At 42.7% G+C, this 9,506-nt stretch overlaps 1 protein-coding gene across 1 annotated transcript in view; it reads left to right on the forward strand.

Moving 5' to 3' along the window:
* The window catches only part of CCDC62 (coiled-coil domain containing 62), a 37,701-nt gene extending 33,910 nt beyond the window's left edge, over nucleotides 1–3,791 (forward strand). The window contains exons 12-13 of the mRNA XM_043441768.1: nucleotides 2,237–2,330; nucleotides 3,014–3,791. Of these exons, the coding sequence (XP_043297703.1) occupies nucleotides 2,237–2,290 (54 nt within the window). The 3' untranslated portion in view covers nucleotides 2,291–2,330; nucleotides 3,014–3,791. The remainder of the gene's footprint in view (nucleotides 1–2,236; nucleotides 2,331–3,013) is intronic.
* Nucleotides 3,792–9,506: the final 5,715 nt, after the last annotated feature.

Genomic DNA, 9,506 nt, shown 5'->3' on the forward strand with positions numbered 1-9,506 from the left:
TACAGGATAGGGAAAGTGATTAAATCTCTTGCTTAACATCCCACAGCTAGAATCAGATAATCATTTAGTTGGCAAAAATACTGCTTTCAGATGTAATATATTTTCCAGTGGATTATTCACTGATTCTAGAGATGTTGGGAAAGCAAAATTTAACTAACAGAAATCTACTTGGCAATACACTTTGCAAATTCTGCCCCTCTGGTCCTTTGAGTGGAGTATTGCTGGTTACAGAAAAAGTAAATAATTTTGTAAAATATTCTTAATTTTTGCAGCAAGGAAGCGGGATAAGTTCTGAACAGCCTGTCAGCTTCCCCAGGATTTTGCCATCTGTCACGAAAGACAAGGGTCTTAATTGAAAGCCTGTCCCTGAAATAGGCACTCTCACATTGCTGGGGAAGCACGAAGTGCTTCCGTCCTTCTGGCAAGGAACCCGTCGATGTTGTCTAAAACTTGCCCTGGCAGCATCACTTTGGGACTGTCTCGTTCACATAGAGCTGTGTGTATGTAAAATGGTATATGGACAAGTTTTCATGGAAGCCTTGCTTTATTTTTATATTATTATTTTAAAAATATTTATTTTTACTTATTCATTTATTTGGCTGCACTGGGCCTTAGTTGTGGCACACGAACTCTTAGTTGCAGCATGTGGGATCTAGATTCCCTGATGAGGGATTGAACCCAGGCCCCCTGCATTGGGAGTGTGGAGTCTTAGCCACTGGCCCCGCAGGGAAGTCCCATGGCAGCATTGCTTTATAACAGCCAAAGTTAGGAACTGATCTAAGTGTCCAGCAAGAAGGAGCTGAATGAATAGCTGTGGCCTGTCCACCTGATGGCATATTACCCTGAGACAGAATAGGAAGGTCCTAGGTGTGGAGATGTTTCCAGGATGTTCAGGTCAGTTGCTCAGTCCTGTCTGACTCTCTGCAACCCCATGGACTGTAGCACGCCAGACTTCCCTGTCCATCACCAACTCTGAGAGCTTGCTCAAACTCATGTCCATCGAGTCAGTGATGCCATCCAACCATCTTGTCCTCTGTCATCCCCTTCTCCTCCTGCCTTCAATCTTCCCCAGCATCAGGGTCTTTTTCAGGATGTACTAGTGAGTGAAAGGAAACAGGATCCTGAAAGGTTCATGTGGTATTCTACATAAGAGGCGGGAACAGGAATCTGTCTATCTACGTATATATATTCAAACTATGCTCTTTAAAAAACATTAATTTAAAAATAGAGGAAAAAAAGGAATGACTGAGACAGCACAGCTGCCACACCATCAGCAGCAGGCCTCCTGTGGGGTGGGGTGGGTTTCAGTTTCAGCCTGAAACTGAAGTTGGAGTTTTGACCCGAACACAGGACTGTCTCTTCATCAGTAGTTGGCAGCTGTTGGGATTACCTGTCAAGGTTCTTAACCTTGTCTGTGGCAGGCTGGTAAAGCCTATGGATTCCTTTTAGAATCATCTTTTTTTATTTTATTTTAGTATCACTTTTAAAAATTCATTTATTTATTTTTGGCTGTGCCTCGAGGTATGGAAGTATGGAGTCTTAACCACTGAACCACCAGGGAAGTCCCCTCTAGAATAATGAAGAAAAATACATCATATTGTCAAATACATAGGAAGGCTATCCCAGTAGAGAAGAAAGCAGCGTGATTAAGAGCCCAGGGGTCTGGAAGCACCCAGAAGAATCCTAACATGGCTCAAAGGTTGGCCCTGTGGGAAGATGAGGCGGCTGAGCAAGCCCAGGTTCACCACTGGAGTCTACCAGTTTCTTTCCAAGTATCCTCCTCATCTTCTTTCCTTCTTTTTTAATATCTCCCCAAAACCTAACCATGCTACGCCTTCAGTAGGCACTGTGCTGAATTAAAGCATTGCTCAGAGTTGTGGAGTCTTCTTGATGACCCTTGTCCTCACTGCAGGCTCACCGCAGAGTCTATATTAAGGCTGACAGAGAGCCAGTTATATTTGGGCGTTAGCTGACTCCCAGGGTTTAGCCATAACACGCATACGGTAAAGCAAATAGAACATTCCAACTACAGGCTTAGAGACAGAGGGGCCCCACACATGAGCAGGAAATCAGTCCATCTTTGTTGGCTGGCTAGATGATGGTTGTATGAAATTGCTTCATTGTATTTCATTAATTCCCTAAGATCTTTTAAAGGCATTTTTGCTGTATTTGTGTATTGTCCTCCTAAGTATTTTCTTGTTCCATCCTGGGTACTCATTTGGGAGTTGTTTTGTAGAATATGGAAGTCTCAGAAGAGTCAGCTGAAAAAAATACCCCTCTCAGTAACTGAAGAAAACAAAAGTCAACCTCAGTGTTCATCGTGATCATGGGTAAGTCACCTTTCCTTATCTCACCTTATATTTATATTTAATAAGTAACTTGGGAACATTGATAATCTAGAAGCACGGCAATGAGTTTGACCTGTAGTCCTTTCTCTTTGCCTGACCTATTTATACATACCTTCTAAATTTAATCAGAGTCAGATGTCAGTTACTTATAAGAAAAATGCAGATCAAAAAGTTCTTGTTCTCAATACCTAGAATTTTAAGCCTAAAGAAGTGAATGCATATAGCTTTCAAACTCCCATGTCAGCATTTCATCCGAATGTCTGGCAATAAGTCTTTCCATAGGGTTTCGAGTCTTCTAAAAAAGGCTTATTGACCCAGGAAGCACTTTCTTGATTTGTGTTTTCTTCTATCGAACCTTCATTTCCTATGCCAAGTTTCTTTAGAAGCCAGTTTGATAAGTTAAAATATAAAATCATCTCAGTTGTTTTCCACTTAAGCATTAAGAACATTTTTTAGGATTGTGAACGCACCAAGCATAAGCAGCCCTCTCTCCCTGTCTTCTTTCTCTTTGCTGAGAAGTCTTCATATTTATAATAGTTTGCATGACCTTATGTTGTTGAGAATCAAGACTGTATAGTTCATTTTTTTTTAGAAGCTAGGAGCTTATCGCACACCATCTAGTGCTCATTGATTTTGATTTGATTAACTCTGTTTCCTTCCCACAGAAGCTGATTTCTCATCCATGTGGAAGGCAGGAAGCAGACATCCATACCTAATACTTAGCCTTGAAAACAAAAAAAGGACAGTAATCCTTTGTAAGCAACATCTAATACCAAAGGGGAGCTGAAACCGAAAGTTAATTTTTAAACATGTGTATCTTGTTTGTCTTCAGGTTAGCCATTTTCATGTGGAAGACATATTTTTCATGTGTAAGAAATGAGACCTAATTGTATATTGTATGTAATATGCCAACTTGGAATTTATGCTAAGAGAGAAAAAGCCTTCTCTATAAAGATGCTGACTCTGGTTAAATACTCCAGAATCTCTTTGAAAGTGTGAACATCAAATGGAGAATCCATGCATAAAAAAATGCTGTTTTAGCCATCTGATTTTTTTAAACCTGTGCATACATTTACATTATAGCCAGTAGCTTATCAGCGTCAGCTCCAAATATATGAGAAATAGTATTCCCTTGTAGTTTTGCTGTGTAAATAGCCATAAAGTAATATGATATAAAACCTTTCTAACTGCAAACTATCTCTTGGGTTACTGACAGTTGAGGCTCCTTCTGTCCCAAAAGCTGAGCAGAGCTCCCTCTTGTCTGGATCAGTTGTAGTCCCATCAACTTATACAAACCAAAGCTCGCTGGAAGATCAAGTTTTATATGCATTTTTTTTAATCCTTGAAGACTGAAACTTCTGTTTTAACCTGTAAAGTAATTTAATTTTTTAAAGAATATAATGATCAGCTTCAGTCAATAAAAAATATTTTTAATAATAAAAATAGTTTTTTGGGATTTCTTTTTCTGACACAGGAGCGAAATAAGGAAGGTTACTCTCTTGAAACCAAACCTGGCAAGTTAATTTCCTGAGGAATGGGAATGTCGTTTTTTAAAGCATTGCCGATATCAAAGTTCTGTTGTGCTGTATCAATGACCCTTTGTTAAAAGGTTTCAGTGCTACTTCAGAGATGATTTTCATGAGAGTGGAGGAGCCACCCCATTTAGCCTTTTTAATGAGGGTGCTGAAAAGAGAAATTGGGTGAAGTTTGGCTATGTTCTTTATAAATGCTTGCTTTTTCCCCCAGGCTAGGCTGGTTTATACAGGGCAAAACTGAGAAAGGTACTGTGTATAGTCGATTGTGAACCATTGCCTCCAAGTTAGAAACCCAAAATGTCCCTGGAGAGGCCGACTTTCTGTCTGAGAAGCAAAATATTAAATTTTCTCCTTCTCTTCATGATAGGTTCACGGCTGCACGTCAACTTACTTAAGTGAAAAGAGAGAACACTGATGAGATGCTAAGAACAATTTCAGGGACCTGAAAGATTTGAGAAAAGTCCAGTTGTTTTGTAACTAAAAGTCTTTTAGCTCATAGAGTTATAATATCTACCCATACCTATTCTTACCCATCCACATTCTTGTGTATTACAGTACCTGCCTTTCAAAAATGGAAACCTTAGTATTATCAATTTCTCTCTCTCAACCCTAGTTATTTAAGTCCATTAGCAATTTCTGTGAAAGAGAGGCAGCCTTTGGTTACAAGATAAAACTAGATTTCAGCCTTTATATTTTGTCATCAACATTTTTCATCTTGAGAGGGGAATTCCCTGGCAGTCCAGTGGGTAGGACTCTCTGTTTTCACTGCCAAGGGTGAGGGTTTGATTCCTGGTTGGGGAAGTGGTTTTTCCGGTAGTCATGTATGGATGTGAGAGTTGGGCTGTAAAAAAAAAGCTGAGCGCCGAAGAATTGAAGACTTTGAACTATGGTATTGGAGAAGACTCTTGAGAGAACCTTGGACTGCAGGGAGATCAAACCAGTCAATCCTAAATGTAAATCAGTACTGAATATTCATTGGCAGGACTGATGCTGAAGCTGAAACTCCAATACTTTGGCCACGTGATGCGAAGAACTGACTCATTTGAAAAGACCCTGATGCTAGGAAAGATGGAAGGCAGGAGGAAAAGGGGACGACAGAGGATGGTTGGCATTACCAACTCAATGGACTTGAGTTTGAACAAGCTCCGGGAGTTGGTGATGGATAGGGAAAGCTAGCGTGCTACAGTCCATGGGGTCACAAAGAGTCGGACACAACTGAGCGACTGAACTGACCTGGGGAAGTAGGATCCCATAGACCATGCAGAGTGGCCAAAAAAGGAGGCAACTGAATTGTACTATAATTTGCCTGCCAGAAATTATCTCAGCCTTCAAAAGAGACTGATGGACCTGTATTTTTATAGTTTGTGAATAGATCTATTAAATAGAAATAACCCAAAAGAAAGAAATTCTGAATAAAGATAATATTGAAATTCTGAATACAAGATAATACTTAAAACTTTTACCTAAAAAGTGCTAATAGAATGCAAAGGATTGAGGGTCACTATGGGGTAAGCTTGGTTTATTTCAGGAAACGTGGCTGAGATTTAGAACCTTGTGTGTGTGTTAATCGCTCAGTCGTATCTGACTCTTTGTGACAGTATGGACTATAGCCCACCAGGCTCCTCTGTCCATGGGATTTTCCAGGCAAGAATACTGGAGTGAGTGGCCATTTCCTTCTCCAGGGGATCTTCCCGACCCAGAGATTGAACCTGGTTCTTCTGCATTCGCAGGCAGGTTCTTTACCATCTAAGCCACAAGGGAAGCCCCAGAACTTTGTGTATACCATGGCTAATTGATCTGGAGTTGTTATTGGTAACCCTGACCTGAGATTTTCCTTCTCTGGTTAGATACCAGTAGCTACAGTGGCCGTTTCAAAGCCATGCATCTTTCTTTCTCTTGAGCCATGTGATGACAATTCTTTTGGGGTCCATTTCAAAAAAATTCATCATTCTGGGCCAAACAGAATCGTCATAGTAACCACTTCATACATGATACAGAACAATGAATACAGTCAGATTAAGAAACCAGACGCATTAATCAGAACCACAGCTGACAGGTTAGGTTAAAAACCAGAATGGTCTTTGAGAGAACTTCATCAAATGAGGGCACATTAGTCAGTCCTGTAAATGATGATTCCTGGGTCCTCAGCCAAATGCATGCTTAAGAGGTCTAGCAAAAAGAGACAAAATAATTTGAGCTCGCATTAAGTATTGTTTTGCTGGCCACTGCAGACACAACAGGGAGCAAAGCAGACTCAATCTTTGTTTACAGTCTAGTGGAAGTTGTTGTTTAGTTGTTAAGTCATGTCCAACTCTGTGTGACCCCATGGACTGTAGCCCCCCCAGGATCCTCTGTCTAGGCAAGAATATTGGAGTGGGTTGCCATTTCCTTCTCCAGGGGATCTTCCTGACTCGGAGCAAACCCGTGTCTCCTGATTTGGCAGGTGGGTTCTTTACCACTGAGCCACCAGGGATGCCCATCTAGTGGAAGAGACAGATCTTGATCAAATAATCACAAATAGGTTGTGAAAAACTGGTAAATGCTACAAAAAATACAGCTTTGAGCTACTGTGTCAGCATACAATAGGGGCACAGGTCAAGAGTGGAGGGTTTGGGGAAGGCTTCCCTGAGGAAGTGACATCTGAACTAAGACTAAAGATGAGTAGATGCTGACTGGCAAATGGGAAGAAAAAGAGCATTCTAGATAAATGGTAACAGCATGTGCAAAGGCCCTGAGGTAGAAAGGAGCGTGATACATTTTCTGACCTGATGGACTAGGATGGAGCAAGATGAAGCAAGAAAGGGAGGCTGGGACACTAGAATGATACACATGTCAATGAGGCAGCGTGGGAATTGCAGCACCATCATTTAGTAAGTCCAATGATGTAAACTCTATTGTTTGTTTTCTTGGTTTTCCTTGTAATCAAGTCTAAGTTATCCTAAATGCTCCTAAATATCCAATATCCTAAATGCTTTGCCCTTGTAATGGCCCAGGGGAAGCATTAAACAGCACTGGAGATACACAACAACAAGGAGAATCTCAGCCAAATAGTGACAGAGCCAGTTCTAGAATCAGGTCTCCTGCCTGAAGGTGTTCTCACTGAGGAACCTGACAAATTGAGGGTGGGGAAGATTGTGTCCTTGTGTCCACAGGAATGCTCTTTCATAAGACTAAGCCGTATGTTGATGTGCCAAATTACGGGGAACTCTATATTCACTTTTTCAACTCCTTCATTCCACACACATTTTTGCTGGATGTTGCTAATGCACCAGACACCCTGCTAGGCACCACCAGGATAAAACTGAGTAAGGCAGGGAACTCCCTGGTGTTCCAGTGATCAGGGAACTCAGATTGCACAGTCTGTACTATGTGACCAAAAATAACTAAAAAAAACTTAGTAAGACAGGGTGGTCCTTGTCCTCCAGCTGCTCAAATATCTTTCTTACAAACGGATCAATCACAATTCAATAGAGATGTCTTTAACAAAGTACTCTGGGATCCCGACAGTATTGAGCACAGCTCCTGGCACAGTTATCAACCCTTTATTATTGATGGGAGTGGTAGTTGGCTGCTGATGTTTAGTCCCTGTGGCAGACATTGCTTTTTTATTTTATTTTTTGGCTGTGCCACGTGGCGCATGGGATCTTAGTTCCCTGACCAGAGATCGAACCCACGCCCTCTGCAGTGGGATCTCAGAGTCTTAACCACTAGGCCCCCAGGGAAGTCCCAGGTCCCTGTGGCAGACATTTTAAACCCAGAGGGGGTGTTGCCTGGTTTAAAAGAAGATGCGTCACATAATACATGCTTTTGTTGAATGTGGAAAAAGGAGTTTGAGAAACAGCTGGTCTGGAGCCTGCAAATCCCTTTCCTGCAGGCCTTCTTCCACCACAGCTATTGACTAGGGGCTGAGGGTTAAAATGAAGTAATATATGCAAAGGGTTTTGCCTAGTGCCTAGCAAATACTAAGCATTCAGTAAATGTTAGCTGTGCTTAGTCGCTCAGTTGTGTCCTTGTCTGCAACCCCATGGACTGCAGCCTGCCAGGCTCCTCTGTCCATGGGGATTCTCCAGGCGAGACTCCTGGAGTGGGTTGCCACGCCCTCCTTCAGGGGACCTTCCCAACCCAGGGATGGAACCCAGCTCTCCTGCATTGCAGGCAGATTCTTCACTGTCTGAACCACCAGGGAAGCCCAAATATTAGCCATTGTTATTTTATTGTAAAGAAGATTTTCGGTGATTAGAATTAGATTAAAGCGGGGTTATTTCCTCTCTATAGAGGAGTAAGAGGAAAGCCTTGTTAAATACATCTTTCAAGTTCCCAGTGTCAGCTCCTGAGACTAGACAGTGAAGAATCAGTGAGGTTACAGAAGAGGTCCAGCAAACAAGTTCAGGGTTATGTAGATATCACCTTCCCACTTCAAGGGGAGTCCTTAGTATTGGGTGATTTCACACCTAGACTCTGAGAGGAAAGCTGAGGCTAGCAGAAACAAAATAACCATTTGAGAGCATACCTGTGATTTAAAAAGAAAAAAAAACCTTAAATTTTGTGACTGGTAATTTTAAAAGCAAACCAGTAATAATATTTTAAAAAAGAAAAAAAAAAAAAGACTCACACCACCTCCTGTGGCATCTGCTGCATGCTTTCTGATGGCCCAGCTCTGGATCAGTCCAGAGCTGTCTCCGGGCTGTCCCAGCCCGGCCTCTCCCGGTCCCATTCTCAGCTCCTAGGTCTCTGAAAAGTCATCCCACATGGCATGAAATTAACTGATTACAGCTGCAGTTACATTACACCTGGGCTTTCCAGGTGGCACTAGTGATTAAAAACTCCTGCCAATGCAGAAGTAAGAGCAGTTTGATCCCTGGGTTGGGAAGATCCCCCCGAGCAGGGCATGGCAACCCACTCCAGTATTCTTGCCTGGAGAATCTCATGGACAGAGGAGCCTAACGGGCCTCAGTCCATAGGGTCTCGCAGAGTTGGACACGACTGAGTGCGCACACATGCAGTTACATTAGAGATGCACAGAGAGTGGACAGCTCAACTGTATGCCTTTGACACATAAAGAGAGTCCCTTGGACAGCAAGTCCATCCTAAAGGAAATCAGTCCTGAACATTCATTGGCAGGACTGATGCTGAAACTGAAACTCCAATACTTTGGCCACCTGATGCGAAGAGCTGACTCATTTGAAAAGACCCCGATGCTGGGAAAGATTGAAGATGGGAGGAGAAGGGGATAACAGAGGATGAGATGGTTGGATGGCATCACCGACTCAATGGACATGAGTTTGAGTAAACTTCGGGAGGTGGTAGTAGGGTGGACAGGGAGGCCTGGCGTGCTGCAGTCCATGAGGTCTCAAAGAGTCGGAGACGACTGAGCGACTGAACTGAACTGCCACATAAAAGTAATAGAGGCCTGTTTAAAATGAAAGAAAAAGTGTCTAGATGTGCTTCCCTTGGCCAGGTTTCATTGAGGCCAGGTTTTCTCCAGTTAACCAGATCCTGGCCTGGTGCGGACAGGGCTCAGTGGGTCGGGGCGGAGGCTGTGTGCAGACTGAGGAGAGACGGGTGTTTCCGCTAGCACACTAGAGGCGTGGAGGGGCTAGGGGCCCCCCGCGCTGCGGCCTGT

This window comes from Cervus canadensis, chromosome 1, assembly GCF_019320065.1.
Source record: "Cervus canadensis isolate Bull #8, Minnesota chromosome 1, ASM1932006v1, whole genome shotgun sequence".
NCBI classification, from domain to species: Eukaryota; Metazoa; Chordata; class Mammalia; order Artiodactyla; family Cervidae; genus Cervus; species Cervus canadensis.